The sequence below is a fragment of the Mustela erminea genome, chromosome 14 (genome assembly GCF_009829155.1).
Source record: "Mustela erminea isolate mMusErm1 chromosome 14, mMusErm1.Pri, whole genome shotgun sequence".
NCBI classification, from domain to species: domain Eukaryota; kingdom Metazoa; phylum Chordata; class Mammalia; order Carnivora; family Mustelidae; genus Mustela; species Mustela erminea.
Genome location: NC_045627.1, coordinates 86,614,347 through 86,633,522, shown reverse-complemented (window position 1 = coordinate 86,633,522; position 19,176 = coordinate 86,614,347). Strand labels below are relative to the sequence as shown.

The window sequence follows — 19,176 nt, the reverse complement described above, 5'->3', positions numbered from 1 at the left end:
TGTGTGCCAGAGGGATCAGGTCGTGACTGATGGATATGCAGAGAGGGCCCCAGGATCATAGGGGAGATGCAGTGTGCTCCCGTGCTCCCCTCACCACTGACGTCCTGTTCAGGGAAGATGCCTCATTGTATCTCCAGGGCACATGTGCTGCCGTGCTAGCTACCAGACACCCAGGAAACAACAGTATGAAGACTTTCTGGGGAAGAGTTCCACAATAAATGGCCACTTTCTCAGTCTTGGCTATGTAGTTCGTGGGGCCCAGTGCCAAAGGAACATGTGGTCCTTACGTTAGAATGGCAGGGAGATATATAGTTATTCAAGGTACTGAAGTGTCTTTTTCTCTCCTTCCACTGTCTTCTCTTGATTTGTCCTGGTGGTTTTTAATGTGTTCTTTAATGTTGGCTTAAGTAAAGAAAAATTAAGATCTTAAATTATTATCATGAATTTAACGGTCATCTTTATACTTCATAATGCCATTTTAGCACAAATATAAAAGCATTTAACTCATGTGGAATCACTAAGATGGTGGTTTTTATTGCACTAATCCCATACGTGCCAGTATGTGTCTCATTCTCCCTAGAACAATGGAAACACTGCAAAAATCAACTCAAACTTTTATTTCATTCCATGATATAATCTCATTTTTAAAAAAAGATTTTATTTATTTATTTGACAGACAGAGATCACAAGTAGGCAGAGAGGCAAGCAGAGAGAGGAGGAAGCAGGCTCCCTGCTGAGCAGAGAACCTGATGCGGGGCTCGATCCCAGGACCTTGAGACCATGACCTGAGCTGAAGGCAGAGGCTTAATCCACTGAGTCACCCAGGCACCCCCATGATATAACCTTATTTGACCAACACTCTGTAGCTTCAGTTTCTTGCTGGGCAAGGAAGGGCTGAGAGTAAAAGGGGCTAAGAGGGTCCTTCTCTCCGTCTCCTTCTGAGGTGTGTGCAGCGCATGTGGTTGGCTAACGCAGATGCAACATGAGTAAGAGAGGCTGTGGTCGGGTTGCTCGGTCACACGTGTTCCCAGAAATCCACTGCCTTCTTTCTGCATTTGAAGTAAGTCTGTTTCCAGTAGGGAGCATGGCCTCTTGGGGCTGTCATCATTCAGCTTATTCGATCCTAGATGTGATTTGCTTACCCTGTATTCCCTTCGAGTCTGTTGAACTTCCATGCATGGTAGGCTCATTAGAATCCCATGAGCGAGGGGCGCCTGGGCGCTGCCTGTGACCGGAGCATCAGGGAAATCAGCAAGCACACACCCTGCACCTGTCTTCTGCCCACAGGCGTCCTCCGCTGTCCTCTGGGATTCCACGTATGAAACACAAGTTCAAAGATAAGATTATTTTAAAATCCAGAGTCCATAAATTGGACTTCATCAGCATGAAAACCTTGTGTGCATCAGAGGACATTACCAACACAGCGAAAGGAAGACCACCTACTAGGTGGGTGAACCTGGAGTGTGTGAGGCTGAGTGAAAGAAGCCGTCGCAAAAAGACAAGTATTGACTGACCCCACTTTCACGAAGTCGGTGGAGTAGTGAAATCCACGGAGACAGGAAGTACACTGGTGCTGCCAGAGGCTATGGGGGCAGGGAGAACGGGAAATGAGTGTTTAATGGTACAGGTTTGCAGTTTGTGGGGGTGGAAAAGTTCTGGAGACAGACGGTGGTGATGATCACGCAACATGATGAATGTACTTGGTTTTACTGAGTTATGCACTTAAAATGCTAAGTTTTATGCTACGTATATTTTACCACAATTAAAAGGAATTCAAGATGGCGACCTCAGACCTGCTTGTGGCTCCTCTGAGTACGCGCTACCCTGTGCTGCCTGCATCTCGCACCTGTGAAGCTGGTCCTGTGCTAACTTGTGTTTATAAATGCATAAGGTGGGGCGCCTGGGTGGCTCAGTTGGTTGAGTGACTGTCTTCGACTCAAGTCATGATCTTGGAGTCCCGGGATCAAGTCCCGCATGGGGTTCCCTGCTCAGCAGGGAGTCAGCTTCTCCCTCTGACCCTGCTCCTTCTCATGTTCTCTCTTAAAAAAAAAAAAATGCATAAGGTGATTCTCTTTCACTAGATGATGAGATCTCTGAGGTCAGGGTCCCTGTCTTATTTCTCTCAGTAACTCTGTGTTGAATTGAAACTCTAACCTCCACTGAAGCTTGTTCATGATACATTTAAAAACATGGAGCCTTATGTATAATTTACATACATTAATATTCATACATTTTATAAGTGTACCATTCATTTTGTTTTGACAAATGCATACAGTCATGTAACCAGCACCGAATCACGATATAGGGCATAGCCACGACCCAGAAAATTCCCTGGTGCCCTTTGTACTCAATACCTTCCCCCAGCTCTGCCTCCGGCAGCCACTGAACTGCTTTCTGCCACTTAACTTTTGCCAGGTCTGGCATGTCTTTAACTGAAATCATGCAGTATGCAGTTGTGTGTGTGTGTTTGTGTGTATGTGTGTGTGTGACTTGTAGTAAGTTTCCATTACAACTTTCGGCATCTTAATTAAATGGATCATGTTGTATTGGGACAGCAGAGAGGCGAGGGCTCAGGCCCTGATGCAGGTGCATGTAAAATTTTTATCTTAAATCTACCCTTTCTTAACTCTTACCCGGACTTTGCGTGAACTCTCATCTTCTCCAGGGTCAATTGCTTCCTATACAAAGTGGAGTTAGCGATAGTCCCCTGCCTTCATCCCGTGCATTTGCAGGCGTTGAAGAAAGCGGTGGACAGAAAGCGCTCAGGACAGAGCTGGGCTTATAGCAATAGCTCAGTAGCACTTAGCTGTTTATCATCCTATCATTGATGCCATCATGAACAAGAATCCCAGGCACGCCGGTTGCTCAACCCTAGCATGGCAATATCATGGTACCTTCCTTCTGGTGTTGCCATGGAGATTACTTAATGCCTGTGAAGCATTTTGTACAGTGCCTGGCACAAGGTAAGCACTCTCTCGAGTCGCTGTGGATATCATTCTGTTCTGTTGCCATTTAGGACCCAATTCTGCTATTCCTCACTAAGTAAAAGTCATCACCTTCTCTAATTGTGAGATGGTGTGAAAGGGCCCCATTTAGACTGCTTTCTGCCGGTCTAGGTGAACAACACTGTTGCAAACAGCAGCCACGGGTATGAGATAGTAAGGTCTTTCTCCCACAGGCCCAAGGGAGGAGCTCCACGTGAACAGGGGAGCCAAAGAACAGGAAATACCCTAGTCCCTTTTTGTTTGTTTGTGTCTGTTCTATTGAAAGAAGAAAAATGGCAGCGATTGAGTTAAGAGTCAGAGGGTGGAGTGGGCAATCGAATCCTCCCGACTCCCTGAGGTGTTCAGAAGGGAAGTCGGGGTAGTGCTCAAGTAGTTTGGGGCTCTAACTGAGGGAGAGTAGTCAGAGACCGCAAATAGTTCCTGGGGAAAAAGGTTTCTACCTGGTACAAGAAATGGATTCGGCTTCTGGCCTCATCAGCTCACATTTTCGAGTAAGGAAAGAATGTTGCAAATGATAGGAAACATAGTAGAACATGCTGAAAGGAATACTTAAGGAAGCAGGGGAAATCTACCTCTTTGATATACAAAATAGTTCAGCTCAATTTGACTTTGTGAGTGGGCAATTAACATGCCCATATTACGGCATTATTTCCCCCCCTCGCCTGATGTTTGCATAGACATCTCCAGCCAAGTGCCTCGTCATGGCTGTTCTCATTTATCCCTGCAAACAGACAGGGGCTGAAGTCACCCTAGCGGGAAAACAGAGAGTGAACTCTCCGTGGACCACTTCTCATTAGGCAGCTGGGGGAAGCTGCTTTCCAGGAGTCTCACAAGAGGAGGAATGATCAAAATAATGCATCTTCCTTACAGCCTGTTTTGCCTTATTTCCAAACCAGAACCCCACCACACACCACCCTTGACAGCAAAAGTGAAGGAGAAGCAAGGAGAGAGGGAGGCATCTTCCTGCAGATCCTAACAAGGGAACAGTCCCGCCATTTGCAATCAGATAAGGGATATTATCTCCATAATAAAAGGCAATTGAGAATCTAAATGAAAAATCTAAAGCTTTTCATGCTGATTTATTTTAGATTAGAAAAAGTTAAACCAGATGTAAACATGAAGAGATGAAGCATGGAGAGGGAACCATGGCAGAATGATACATCTCAGTTTTGAGATATGCTAGGTGCAGAGCGGTGTTAACCAGAAAATACACTGTTGATCCCTAAACTGCTCTGACGTTAATTACTGTTGCAGAAGAGAATTCCTAAGATTGAGTACAAACGTGCAGCGCTGGCAAAGATCAATCACGCATCCAGATTAGCAACGGAGAGTATGTTCCAGCCCCCAAAGGCTGCGTTAACCCGGTGGCACTCGATGCTGGAACGTGCCCTGTACGGTGCTGTCTGCCTTCTAGTAAGATCGCCAACACTGGATGCTGAAAAGAAATGGCCCTGGTATTTTTTGGAGCCCGACAATGTCTGCCATCATCTTAAAGAGAAGACCCAGCCAAAATCCACCCTTGGTCTTTGATCCTTGGGCTATAAACAGATTTGGCATCTCCCCTCTGTTTTCTCTGTAGACCCTGCTTGTGTCTAGCAGAGGCAGAGTGAAGAGGTATTGGAGGCAGGGTGCTGAGTAGACTAGAAGTTCCCGGCTGTTTCCTCTTTTCTCTTCTTTCCTTTCTCTTCATTTGGTCCCTATGTTACTTGCTCAGTGCTTTACAAAGCCCTGATCACCCCTACACACACACACACACACACACACACACACACACACACATGCATGAACTACACACCCATGCACATGAACACCCACACCCACACACATGCATGAACTACACACCCATGCACATGAACACCCACACCCACACACACGCATGAACTGCACACCCATACACACAAGCATGAACTACACACCCATGCACATGCACACACACACACATGCACACACATGTGCTAACATGGGCAATGTTGAGAACAGTGTGTTCTAGTTGGAGAGGGTCCTGGCTCTGGCATTTCGTAGCTCTGTGACCTGAAGCAAATTACTGAATGTCTCCATGCTCCAGGGCCCGTATCCATAAAATGCAAAGACACCAACGATCTCCTGGGAACTGGATGAGGGACTAGATATGGAAAACCTGAACCCAGGGATCGGCAAGTTTATTAAATGTCTGTTGTACCAACCCACAATTCTCCACCCAGAACTCTTGGGGCCAAATGTGATTCAACAATGATTTCTTAATTTCATTTCTGCAGGTAACGCTGCACAACATTTCTAGCGGGATTTGAAGTAGCACCCTGTAATTAAGCTCACTGATGTTTTTGCAATAAAATGTATGAATATTCACACTAAGTGGAATAAATTAATATTATAAATAGCCTCAGGTTAGTTCAGGTAAGGTTTGGCTGTCAGATTAGTTTCCTACAAACTCAGAGAAGAAAAACCTCTCAGAGTTCAGAGCTTTATGAATTTTAGAATTGCAGATAAGGGATTATGGATCCATAATGAGGACTCAGCTATCTCGAAGGGCGAATTGGTAAACAACAGAACCAGCAAAAACAATAGCATATTTGCTCATTAGGGCCCAGCTATTATGGCCGGACTTGGGAGGATCAAGGAGGAAAACACGAGAGCTGCCTTGGAAAGCGTGTAGTCTCCTGTAAATGGATGGTTCTAGTATTACTGTATCCATGATGTTCAGCTCTCGCTGGTGCTCAGCTTCCAGCTCCTGATGGAATCCAGAGATCCTTTTGTGGTCAGTGTCGTCCGTGTCGCCGTTGGTGTCAGACAGAGTTTCTGCTGGTAGTGGTGCTGGTAAGTCTGGACCCTGTAAGGACAGCAAGCGGTGAGGTGGCGTGGAAGGAATGCCAGCCCTGCGGCCAGGAGGGCTGGTGCTGGGGGTCAGAGCCCCGTTTTCTTGTCCGTGGGCACTGAGGTCTCTCACACGCTCTGGATCTTTGTTTCTTTATGAAATAAGAAGTCTGCGTGTTCTGCCCACCTCTCAGGGGCTTTGGAGAGTCAAAAGGAGGGAATAGGTATAAACGAGCTTTGCGAGCTGGAACATCCCTTATGAGTGTGAGGGGTCATGTTTCTTGGAATGTCCTTGACCCTAATCTCAGTGTTGTGTTCTCAAGGAGTGTTCCGATCGCCTCATTTCCAGTCCGGTCTCCTTCCACTTGCTTTACTTTAACTGAACATTAAGCACTCACTGGCCTTGTTCAAAAATCACTAAAACTTCCCCATCACCTAGGAAATAATATCCAAGTTAGCATAGCATTCAAGGCTGCCCGTGACATGTTGTTACGGTCTGTAGCTGTGGAGACCGCGGCTCGGACCGTGAACACTGTTATCATGTTAATGGATGCATTAACACGTGTGCTCTGACCTACGGAGCTATTCCCTGGTGTCGGATATTTCAGGAGCCTCTGACGCTTAGCCATTATGAGCCACGCTGCAAAAATGTCTTTGGGAATAGAGCTTTAACTGTATGTGGGATGGGTAAAAACTTAAGGATTTTAAGCTGGGAGGGACATAACCAGCTTTGCTTTATGGAAACATGGCTGGTGATGAGGTGGAGGCCGGAGGCCGCTGGGCTGAGAATGGGGAGGTTGCCGTGGTCTGGGCCTTTAGGACGGGGGGGTGGGGAGAGGGAGCTGCAGACCGAATGGACAGGCATTTCAGGAAGATGACCAACCGGGGTTGTGGATACAGCCACGGAGCGGGCACTGAGGGGGCCACTGGAGAGCCCAGTGAGAAGCGTTTCAGGGACACAGATCACAGCGGCTCTGTCTAGATTGTGGTAAACTGAGGACGGATGGGGGGTGAGGACATGGGACGGAGTCAGTGTGGCCACATCTCCTCCAAGACTTGCTGTGAGTGAGAAGGCGAAGGGAGGAAGGTCACGTGTGTGAGAGGGAGGTTTGGTTTGTTTTGTTTTGTTTTTGTGTTTTCGAGGGGAGAGCAGGGGGAGAGGGAGAGGAGAGAGAGAGAGAGAATCTTAAGCCGACCCACGCCTAGCCGTGAGTCCGACGGGGGGCTCGATCTCACAACCCTGAGATCATGACCTGAGTAAAAGTCAAGAATCAGAGGCTTAGCCGACTGAGCTACCCAGGTGCCCCTGGTTTTTTTTTTGAGAAAGGTTTGGACATAGTTAGAAATGTGAGGAAGGCAGAGTTGAAGACCGAGGACAGGATGAGGATCCTTGAGGGGTGTGACCTCCAAGAAGACAGGAGAGCAGATTCTAAAGGGCACTGCACAGAATTTATCCCGGAGAAGAGGCTTGCTTTCATTCGTTTGTTTGTTCCTTCCTTCCTTCCTTCCTTCTGCCATCCCTTTTTTTTCCCAGTAAATATTTATTGAGAGTTTACAATATATCTGGCCCATACTAGCAGCTAGGAATACATTGACAAGCACGGCTAAATAATTTTATTCTAAGAGTGGTTAGTACCTAGGGCAGAAGCAGACATCAATTATAGGTTCACATGAATTCATGTAGATTTACAACCCAAGGTACATGTGCTGAAGGATGGGCGTGCTTCTAAAATCTTAAAAAAATAGGAAACTGGTTTTGAGATGGGTGTCTACAGATACTCCCATGATCAGGTCATGTGAGCCAAGATCCAGAAGAGGACCAAGGAAACAACATGCTTTGCAGCTGAAACAGCATGTGCAAAGGCCCTGTAGTCAGGGAGAGAGTTTGTATTCAAGGGGCCAAGGGAAGCTCTTACAGAGTGTGTGTCTAGAGAGAGGTGTCTGGTAATGCCACAGAGATTCCCTAGTGTAGACCACACAGGGCCCTCTTGTTACTTTGTCCTTGGGGCAAAAACTGTTGCTATTCTATAGGAAGCCAGTACAATGAACAACCAGCAGAAAGCAGAGTCAAAGCCAAGTCTTCCCAGGATGTCACTGTTGGATTGAAACCTGTATTGATGACAGATTCCTGAATCCGCCGTCACTGGGAATTCTTGGATTGGTGGTACCCCGCTCCAGTGTACAGGATCAGCCTATACAAGATGATTTCAGGTTTTGGTGATGCAGAGGGCTGTGGGGCCTGGTCAGCTTGCTATCCGCTGGCAGTTGCTAGGACCCCAGAGAGAGAGGATGACCCTCGTTCCAAACCAGTGCTGTTCAGTATTTGTTACTTGTTACTTCACCGTGGGGTTGGGGCTCTCTACTAGGACTGTGTGGTCAATCAGAACTTGCTGGATAAAAATTAATCGTGAGTTGTCATGTCCCAAGGTAATGAAGTTGCTGAATTTGATAGCATTACTTTAAAAAATGGACATAAATATCTTTCTTAAAAGAGCCAGACAAGGCAACAGCCTAGGAAATGGGAAGCTTAAAATCTTTGCTCAGCCAGAGGGGTCTTCGGCACATCTGTTCCCCCTTCTCCCAAGGTGGGTTCCAGACCCACCTGCTTGATCATGTTTAAAGCAACAGGGAGATGCTGCTTCTGCTGAATTTGGGATTTAAATCATTTCTCATCTTGGCCTCTAATGTTGCTGCACTTTTACTTCCTTCCTGGAAACTTTTCACGGGTTTCTGGTATTCCCTATGACACGTCCATTATAAGAACTCATAGTTCATGTCGCTCCTAGGCAACCACAGAGCAGAGAAGCCCAGGGAGTGGCAGAGAACCGTGCCTGACTCCCCAGATCTTAGCCCCACCCTGCTCTGGGTCCCACCGCTTTTCTCTGTCCCCAGATCGGCTGCCCATCGGATGCTGGCGATGAGAAGGGCCAGCATGGGAAATGTACAGTGGAAAGCTTAACTCCGCTTGGGACTAAGAAGTTAACTGAGATTCAGAATGGGAGATGGTGCTTGCCGCAGGGGTTGGCCAAGCTACTCCTCGGCGCTAAGGGAGAGTCCTGGGGTGAGCCGCGGCTGGTGGGGGTGGGGCAGACCCAGGCTGGAACGAGCGCTCTGGAGTCCGATTGTAGACTGGAAGCCCAAACCAAGCTCTCGCCCACAGCCAGCTGCTTTCAGAATAAACGTACAAAACAAATCTTTGCCTTTTGGCAGAGAATGTCCGCATCATAATCATACTTGCAGAGAGCAGAACACTTTTGTATATATTAATCTTATTTTCATTGGGCCTTGAAGGCTAATTCCTGAAATTTGATTGCTTGTGGTTAATCAATTCATCAATATTTATTGAATGTCCAATTTTAGCTCAACACCCATTCAGCATTATGATGGGAGAGAAAAGAAATATTAGATGTGGTCCTTTGCTCTACTGGCAAAATCCACGGCAAAATCCGCATTAGGTGATTATGGTTTTTCTCCCTCCCCTCCTCCTCCTTGTGCATTTTGAAATCGTCAGAAACCTACCCTTTATTCATTTGCAGAGTTAACACAGGAGAAAATGGAAATAAGTCTTCATTAAAACCCGAGTTCTTTCTTAGGAGATGGGAGAGATTCTAGAGACGTTTCTGGATGCTTTAAAAATGATAATGCACATTATTGAAGATTTTATATCTGGCAAATAAAAATATAAAACTGGGAAGGATTCTGTTTATCTTCCAGATCCACAGTCGGCTCTTCTCGTCCCCCAGAGATCATTCTGCTTGGGAAAGAAATGAAGGTCTTTCAAACGCAGGTAACGAGCTGGGCTTGACCGGGTGGCATTCCCATTCAAGCTTTTATTTGCTGTCTCTCTCTTTTATTTTTATTAATAACGAAATGTGCTTTGGAGCCTCATCTCTCCCCACCCCAAGATGATAGCTCAGTGGCTCTGACAAGATTTGAAGCTGATTTGAATTTCTAAACACCCAGGCTTTTAGGTTGGCCGTCTCTGAAAAAGCAAACAATGCAGAAGAAATATCGGTTGCCTCAGGTAGTGCGTTTGGGACCCAAGATTGCTGCAGACGGTGGGGGTTCGGGCCAACGTGGTGCAGGGTTCCGCCAGGAATGAGTAATGGGACAAATACGGAATATTCTCACAACAGAGCAGCCACAATTTAAGTGTAAGCATCGTCTCTGCGCCTTCATAAATCATTTGTCGGGAAGCTTCAGTTCACAGCCCCTACATGGTTCCCACACCAGCGAGGTGGTTACAGTTCATAACTTTTATTAAGTTTGTTAATATAAGTGGTGTGGAAACAAGCTTGTTTTTCGCGTGTCCGTGAGAGGAATCAGATGGTAGTTTAGGTCCCATTTTCTGATGACACTGTAAAAAGACTGAGCTTAACAGAGTATTTCAATTCAGGGACTCCAGCAAAAACTAAGTTCTAAAAGCATGTTCTCATAGACCAAATTTTATTTTTCATCCTCATCTTATTAATTTGTAAATGTGGCAGGTGACTTGGTTTCAATGAAAAATATCCATGTGTACATGTGCATGCTTGTGTGTGTGTGTGTGTGTGATTATACACATACATAGCTTCTCTCTTCCGTTACCCCTTACTGCCCGCCGATATCAAAGGTATCAGGGACCTGATAACTCTCTGTAATGGACACAGTCAGCCCAAGACAAGGATATGATTTGAAAGAAGCTTTCCTGGAGTTGATCCTTCCTGGAGCCCCAAAACATGGTTTCTAGCTTATTCTTTAATAGTGTCAAAAATTTTGTTTGGACCCTTTGAAAACCTAGCCCAGAAATTGCTTGTGGTGAGAACATGAGTCCCCTGGCAGGTGTTTCTGGTGGCCTGATGGCAAGCTCGTGAAGCGGGTCTGCCCACCCATGCCCCACAGTGGGGGTTGGGGACGTTGAGAAGGATGTCGTATTTTCCTCAGAGCACTCAAGGTCGTGGAGAGAACAGTCTGTCCCGGGTGACCTAGGTGTGCACATGTCAGTCTGCTTTTCCTTAGGACGAGCTTAGCTCGAAATGGGCCTAATTGGGCGCTTCTGCGGTGGACGTCCCGCTCACGAGGTATTTAGCCACTTAATGACTCAGAAACTTCACACGTGCTGGCCCAGGGGCCCCAGGTTAACGTCCGGGCTGCAGGGGATGTGCCCAACACGCCCGGGCGAGGAGGTGAGGAGGAGATGCGGACGTTGGAGGAGATGCGGACGTTGGAGGAGATGCGGACGTTCCGGCTTCTCCCTCCTCCCTCCCTCCCTCTCCTCCCCGCTTCCCTTGCCTCGTTTCTTTCTTTTTCTTTCTTTTTACATCTGTATTTTCCAAGTTTTAATTGTAGAAACATACTTAAAGGTTGTGATAACTCTCGGGCATTCTTGTATAGGAGACAAGCAGTTGTTAAAGAAAAAAAATCACTCATAACGCTGATTAAAGAGGGTGAAAGAGAGAGATCTTATTCAGGGAGACCACTACGTGGGGTCTTCGAGGAGGGAAGAGAGTCTGGCCCCCCCTTCGAATATAAGGAAAAGTAGGAATTCACCGCCAAGGAGCAGGATGGGGGTCCATGGATGGAAAAAGTCTACAAGGTAAGGGAGGGGCTCAGTTGGCTTGACAGGTGCGGGAGGAGGAACTTGATCAGATATCAGGGGTGGGGGATTTTTTTTCTAAACGAAACCAGCAGGATTCTTTCTAAAAGTGGACTAAATAGGCCAAGGACAGAGCCCAAGGGTGAGGCCCCGTCACATCGAGTTCCTGGAGAAGCCTGACTCTGGGTGGACCAAGGCAAGTGTCTGTCAGAGTCAGGCTCCTGCTTCCCCGGCTGGCGACACTCCGGGGGGCCGTCCAGGCTCTGTGTGTCTGGCTGCAAGGCCATTCCCATCTGTTAAAGAAAAATGACCCTGTTAACTGGTCTCAAAATGACCAGACTTGGGAGCTACTGCAGGACAGAATCAACCCCAGTGGAGAACTGAGCTCAACTCTGAAGGCAGCCGGGGCAGTCCGGGGTCTGCCGCCGGTCGTTGTGGGGGACTCGGTGCCTACAGTATTACCAGGGAGAGCTCGATTGGTGTCAGGGGTGGGGGAAAGTCCTTTAAACTGGCTCAGAGGGGTTCTCTCTAAATCTGGGCTCAGCAGCATTCTTTGCTAAAACTGGACTTGACAGGCCCCCGGAGGCTCAGAGGAGCCTGGCTCGTTAGGTCGAGGAGGTCGCGTGGACACATTTCTTTTCTGAAAACTGGCCCAAGCAGCCACCTGTGCCCTCGGGGCTCTCTGTGGTCCAGTTTGGTGGCTCGGGGAAGAGCAGGAGTTTGCTTCGGGCATGAGAGTCCCTGCCCCACCGTCCTGAGAGGGGCCCGGCACAAGGTGAAACCTGGATCGGTCTTCTCTGTGGCCTTGGGGCCCCGAGAGAGCAGAGTTTTAGATCAAATTAGGTGTCACAAGGACTAGAAACACACACAAGAGAAACCATGGTTAGGAAACCAGTGAACGTAGTGGAAGGTGCTCCATCAGGTTGCAGAAAGCCCCAGAACCCAGGGGACTCCGTGGGCTCTGGCAGCGAGAATGTGTGGGCCCTCCCCTGGAGCTACTGGAATAGGGCTCGATGCCTCCTGCCTGCGCCTGCCGCTTGTGTCTGTCAAATCGCCTTCTCAGGCTCTGTCCTGATTCAGTCACCTCAGGTCAGGAGCCAAGGTCAAATGTTAGAAACGTGGCTTCTGAGGATCTGATCCTCTGCGTACCTGGCTAGCAGGGCAGTTCTTCCAGAAGGAGCCCACGGGCCAGGCAGATGTCAGCTCCCAGAATCTCAAGTCTGGGAAGGACCAGTGGGTCCTTTTGTCCAGGTTCTTCCTGATGTTGGAAGGCCTCCGACTCTTTCCCATGCAGAAGCGGGGTCGTCTCTGCAGAGGAGGCTGACCCCATACGGCCCCATGGAAGAGGGGCTTACTTTCTGAAGGAGGTTCAGGACCTGCTCCCACTGCTAGAATTTTTAGAAAGCCTTTGAATTGTGTTGAGCTAAAATAAAATAAGTTATTTATTTGTTTTCAATCTGTACTGAGAAGCCAAAGAGGACTCAGTAAATATTGAGTTCCTAGAATGCACGACCTGACCCACGTTCTAGGACGTCTCCTCGGTGTGCCGGTCCAGGCAGGAGGTGATGAGGGTTTTGTCCAGTGCAGGAGCGGGGGTGTTAGATCGCTGGCGCGCTGGGGAAATGACAAAACATTTGCAGTAAGGGGAGGTTGAAAGATGTTTCCGGGCAGAGAGTGCTGGCATTCGTGGGGTAGGGAATTCAGGGTCCAGGAGGTTCATAGAGTCGGGGTGGGGTGCTCGTGGGGGGATCCTGAATTTGTGGGGTTTGCATCCTCTCCTCGTGAGAGGCCACCTGCCTTAGATGGCCAGGAAGCAATTTCGTGTTGTGATCTGAAGACGGGTTAGGGTTGTAGAGCCCGATGCAACCATTATTTCCAGGCAGGGTGTGAGAAGCCCTGAGAACAGCTGGGATTAATACAAAAGAAATTGTGTGAGTGGGGTGCACAGAGGACGAAGCTTCAAAACCTGAGGAGCCCACGTGTGTGGGGTGGCGGCGGGGGACAGGGACGAGCAGCGCTGTCCTGGGACACACTGGTGTCGGGGGTTTGTTTTCTAAGGTGAGGTACTCCGTGCACGGCCGACTTTGTCCTCATGTCGCTTTGTCCTCACTTTATCTTTAGAGAAGTCTCTCTACTTGCTCAGGTCTAATTTTGCTCTCCGGTAACCGTGGTTCTGGGCGCTGCATCTCTATGGGCCACTCTAGCACTCAGCAGTGTGGGGGGTACGCCCCTGTTGCAGAAGCTTAGGTCAGGGGAGTATCTGGTGCAAACAGGGCTGAAGTGCTCATGCACGACGTCGGAAAGGAGCATCGTCTCCGGATTTTCCTTTTTGCTTCCTTTGCCTGCACGCTGCAACTACCCACAGTCTCTGACGTTGGAAATTCCAAGAGTGGGAAGGGCAGGGAGCCGAGTTTTCATGGTAAAATCGTCCCATTGGCAAGACCTTTGGCATCTGCTTGGCCTGTGTGAAACTTCAGATTGCAGTGATTAATAGGATCCAAACACCAAAAGAGAACAAAAATGCAGGAGGGGTGACGGTGTCTGCCCAAACTCACATCTGTTTTCAAAATCGGAGGAAGGTAGGAAGTCGCTTTGAAATTTCCATTCTGTGTGTTATAAAAAGATTCCTTTCACTGGTTCCGCCATCACTGAGCTACCTGTCTGCAGACAAGGCTGCTTAATCTAAGGACTGAGCAACGGTTGAAGGTCCAGATGCTTCGTTAAGCCATTGTTGGGGCATCCTCTACGGGAAATGTATGGAAGAGTAATTGATGAAGGTCACCGGGAAATTTTAATTACTAATTCACTTGGCTTAGGAAGGAAGGTGGGACAGCATAAAATTTTCTTCCTCCTGGTCAATTAAGCCCGACCTTTATAACTGGCAGTTTTTAAAGGGTGGGTCTTTGATTGATGAGTGGGATGGAGTCATTATATTTCACTTAAAACTCGAGGGTCACTGTTTCTCTTCTCCAGCTTTTATAAGAGCAGTGATTTGCTCCCTTCATAACCATACCTTTTCACATTCATCGGCATCGAGTCAAACAGCTCCCGACACAACACATACCCTTGACTATCCCTCAAGGAAGGGTTGGTCTGTTACCCCTTAAAAACCACCTTGAGAGGATGTAAGTTGTATTTTGTTTCTCTTCTGCAATCTGTAATTGCAGTTTCTCTATGAACAAAGTCTAGTGGGGACCCCATATTTATGTTTTACCTGAAAAACCTGGTTTTTATTCAGGCTCTAATTGTCGAGGCAGAAACATGTGGATCTTTTTTTAATGCAGGAGGCGTTTTGATCATGTTGTATCACCATCTGCCTCATTCTTACAGATCCCTCCCGGCCTATGAGGAGAAGTCATCTAGGGGACAGGGTCTAGGAGTAGCTTTAATCAGGGTAACTTCTCTGCTTAGAAATCACACCAGTCGTCAGAGGGCACAGCATTTGGTGCCACTCCACATCCAACCCTACACTTGCCCATCACTCTCCTTGCCTATGGGGACTCTTCTGAAACCACCTTATAGATCTTTCGAGTGTGAACATCCTTCCGTTTGTCAGATGCATTCCCTGATGCAACTGGCCCATCCTTGGTGCTTACGGCTTTGTTTGTTCCAGAATTAGAGTCCTTCCTGCATTGCCTTGTTTCCCTTGTAGATTTGTCTCATCAAGACTGTTGGTTTGGAGGGCAGGGACCTTGTTTCACTCTATGTTCCCAAGGTCAGGGACCAGCATAGGCAAGTTCTTCACTGGCTTGCACAGGATTTTTTTTCTGAAGGACCCATGTGGAGCCAGTTCTATCTCCAGGGACCTTCCTTGAGTTTCCCAGGAGAGTGTGCAGAGCAGCCTGGGAATTGGATCTTGTGACAGCAGTTGAGAGCCTGTGAAGGGAAGCAACTGCCTTTGGGTTTCTCTCAGACTCTTTCAAGTGCTTTTCCTGTTCTGCTACTCAGCTTCCTTTGTGGAGGGGGATGGAAGCCTCCCTCCACCGAGGTGGCTCCTACCTGGGCTGCTTGGTGCCCACTCCGTCCAGGGCCCAGGTGGGACAAGGCAGCATCGCTTCTCTGACCATCCACGAAGAAAGGACATTTATTCCTGTTTTTCTGCGAAAGAGGAAAGGGACACATTGGGGTCTGTTGTGCCGACTTGCGTAGAGCATCATTGGGGCAAATAGAGACCAAGTGGCTTTGTCACAGGGGTGTGTCACAATTCCCTGCTTGCTCCTGATGGAGAACCATTATGCTCCAGCCCCTTCCTGAATTCTGCCTGTGGCTGCTGGGTCTTGGCCCTCCATTTTGTTGTGATCACTTATACATAGTGCCAGAAGCAACTTTTCCCCCTGACATGAATTTCTGCCTCTGGCCCCATCTTTACCCATCCATCCCTGGTCGTAAGCTAATTTAAAAATAATTGGGGGTGCCTGGGTGGCTCAGTGGGTTAAGCTGCTGTCTTTGCCTCAGGTCATGATCTCAGGGTCCTGGGATCGAGTCCCGCATTGGGCTCTCCGCTCTGCGGGGATCCTGCTTACCTCTCTCTCTCTCTGCCTGCCTCTCTGTCTACTTGCGATCTCTGTCTGTCAAACAAAAACAAATCTTTAAAAAAAATAATAATAATAGGTAAAATAATGGGCTAAGCAAAGAGCTCATTTGCCAGTCTGTGTAGCTCTGTGTCAGAAAGACGTGCACCTGGCCAGAGTTAACCGTCTCCTCTCCAAGGCCTAGAAGCTTAGTCATTGCCTCTTGGGTACCGAGAAGCAAGAGAGGCTCGTCTAGAAGTGTGGGAATCAGCTGCTGGGGGAGACAGGGTACCGGTAGGGGTCCGTGAGGGCCGCTGTTTCTTATTCTCAGGAGGACGAGGAGGACCACTCATCATGTCCGTTCACCTTCCCCGAAGCATGTGAGGCCTTCTGCCTTGCCGTGGCTATCAGGGCGGGCCTCTGTGGGTATCAGTATTCTCACCTGAACCAAGGGACTGGGTCTGAGAGACAGGCATCCAGCGTCATGCTTCTGCTGGAAAGGAGCACCTGTTGGTGCTCCAGAAGCCCGAGGGCATCCAGAAGCCCGAGTCCCGTGGCTAAGCAGCAGCCCCACGCTCTCTAGCACGGAGACAAGATTTTATGGAAATCATGGTGCGGGGAACCTGCTCTGCTCTAGCAACGGTGCCCGAGTGGAAGAGGGCGTCCAAGGACTCCATGGAGCCTGAGCCAGAAACAAGTCTCTTGGCTCCCCCAAGGCCTGCAGCGGCGGAGTCTGTGGGTGTGGAGCCCAGGAAGCTGTCACTGGCATCTCATGTGAACCGCCGCTGTGGGTCTTTGGGAGTTTGCTGTGTTTTTAAGAAATGAACGGGGTTGTCATTCCTTCACGTGTAGGGGTCACTCAGCACGGAGCTCTTCGATAAGGGCTGTTTTAATTGTCTCGACTTCGTCCTGTGGGTCAGGGAGGGGTTCCGGCCCCCGTGTGTTGGCCGTGGCCGGGCACAACGCCTGACTCCTGGCAGGTGACTCAGTGGCAGTTCATGGGTCACATACAGCTCATAGCCCTGGGGCCCAGCATGCCACCTGTCACCTGCAGGGCCACATGAGGCTTGCACTGCAGGACAAAGTGAACGAGTGCAGGCTTTGTACTGTTGTGTGTGTGTGGGGGGTGACCCCTGCCTCCTGTGGGAGGCTGTAATAGGATTGTTTGAGTAATTCCATGAGTCGGAAGGGAAACGAAGCTACAGCTCAGGGACAAACAGGAGCTGCTCCTGCTCCCCGTGATCAGGAGGGTTATGTGGCCGGGCTCTTGTCTGTGGGAGCAGGGCTGGAAGGGGAATTTGTCATTTGGCCAGACGAAGCCTTCTTAGTTTCACCGGATGTCAAAACAGCACACAGTATGGGGTCTCAATTGTAGGCCTTACACCACGAGGGCCTGGCGTGGGGGGAGCGAAGATGTGGAGGACTGGGCAGAATGACCTGGTCTGGGAGCTGGGGGTTAACGCACCCGCTGGGGCAAGGAGGCAGAGAGAGAGCTTGGACTCAGCTTCGGAGAGCGTGGTGACAGCCAGGTGTGGACTCTAGCTGGGCACGAGGTCAGTGTGGGGACATGCACCTAGAGGACACAGTGTCCTCAGATGGAGGAGCACATCACGGTGCCTGGGAATGTAGGGCGGGGGCACGTGGAGAGAGAAATGGGCTGCATCGGACTCAGGGTAGGTCCTGCCCAGAGTGCCTAGGGTCCCAGCATCAGGTACAGGAGTCAGAGGCAAGCCAGGAACTCATTCCCCAGCAAGGCAGGAACGAGGTTCTAGACTGGGTTCAGGTTGGGCACGAGATGCAGTGGAGCTCTAATATCTCGCTAAGCTAAGACGGCTGTTGCATCTCGGGAACGGCACCGCCATCCATGTGGATGCTCAAGCAGGAGACCTAAGAGTCTTTCTGCCCCTGCCACACCCCCACGTCCAGTCCATGACCACGTCTCTCTGATTTACTCCTAATCATCTCTGAGACACAGCCCTGCTGCCGTGTTGGTCTGGACTGCTGCAGTCGTCCACGCTTTCTCCGTCTAGTCCCTACTCGGCCAGCACGAGCTGGGGGGCCCTGCTTTTCCCTCCTTTCAAGTCCTTCCACGTCCTTCAGTTGCTGGTGAAGATGATTCTATGGTCTGAGAGGCCCTCGGGGCACCAGTCCCTGAGCTCCCTCTTTCCCTCTCTCGCCATCTCTTCCACGCCGTTCTCCGTGTGTGCCTCCTCCGTGGGGCCCTGTGCAAGCTGATCTCTTCGCTTCCACCAGGCTGCCTTTCCCCTCCCCCCTAAGCGACCGAGGCTACAGAGTCTCACACGTACGTCCAAGGGAAGAATCCCTGATCTCAAGACCAGTGCTACTCCAGGCTCTTGGAGTCTCCCTCCTCCTCCTGGCTGCACGGGTGATGAGCACGTGGTATTTGTTTGTACTTGATAAACACCCGCTCCCCCATCCAGACCGTGAGCTGCTCGGGAGCTTGGATTTTGCCTGCCAGCCCCTGTTACCAAGCTAGGAGTGCCGTAAGCAGCTGTTGGGGGAGATGAACCATGCGGGGGGAAGAAAGAGCTAAGTCACCTATGGAGCCTGGAGCGCCCTGGGGACGGGGGTCAGGCACATCCCCGGGGCTGACTTAGAAGGACTTTAAGAGGACACTCTGGGACACTGTGTACGCGCCCCTTTCCGCCCTGTCTTCTTCCTCCTCTCAGAATTGGTGCGACGCTCCCTTCCAGCCCCCGGTTTCTGAGTCTCCTTCGTCAGACGTCACCCATCTCTCTCCTGGTGGAATCCCCTGCCTGCCGCAGAGCCCTGAGGCCGGGGGGCTGACACACGATTGTTGGTGGGATGTTCACCTGCCTTAAGTTAAAGAAGCCCATCGGTTTCTACATCCTTACTGTTACTTGTATGTCCAGAGCCCCCAAGAGAAAAAGAACATTTACAAAATAACTGTCTAAGTCCCACACTCCTTCCAAAGGGTTGATGTCACTAGGGAAAGGTTGCAAATAAAAGGCCACCCTCACCCCAAGCTCCGTGAGCCCGGCCGCGCTGAGTGCTGCGTGTTGCAGTGAAATTGTGTGAAATTCTGTGAATAGGGCATGGAGAGAACGGACCTGCTGAAGAGCTGACGTGTTACAGGTCTTTTGTTTTTTTAAAATATTTTATTTATTTATTTGACAGAGAGAGAAATCACAAGCAGGCAGAGAGGCAGGCAGAGAGGGAGGGGAAGCAGGATCCCCGCTGAGCAGAGAGACCAATGTTGGGACTCGATCCCAGGACCCTGAGATCATGACCT

The 19,176-nt window shown here is 49.3% G+C and overlaps 1 protein-coding gene across 3 annotated transcripts in view; it reads left to right on the top strand.

The window, feature by feature from the left end:
* The window catches only part of C14H10orf90 (chromosome 14 C10orf90 homolog), a 202,075-nt gene that overhangs the window by 10,706 nt on the left and 172,193 nt on the right, over window positions 1–19,176 (top strand). For 2 of the 3 annotated variants that reach the window (XM_032313522.1, XM_032313521.1), the window contains exon 2: window positions 9,531–9,603. In XM_032313522.1, the coding sequence (XP_032169413.1) occupies window positions 9,531–9,603 (73 nt within the window). Of the gene's footprint in view, window positions 1–8,631; window positions 8,878–9,530; window positions 9,604–19,176 lie in introns of those variants that run through there. The other variant, XM_032313519.1, reaches the window with a different exon arrangement.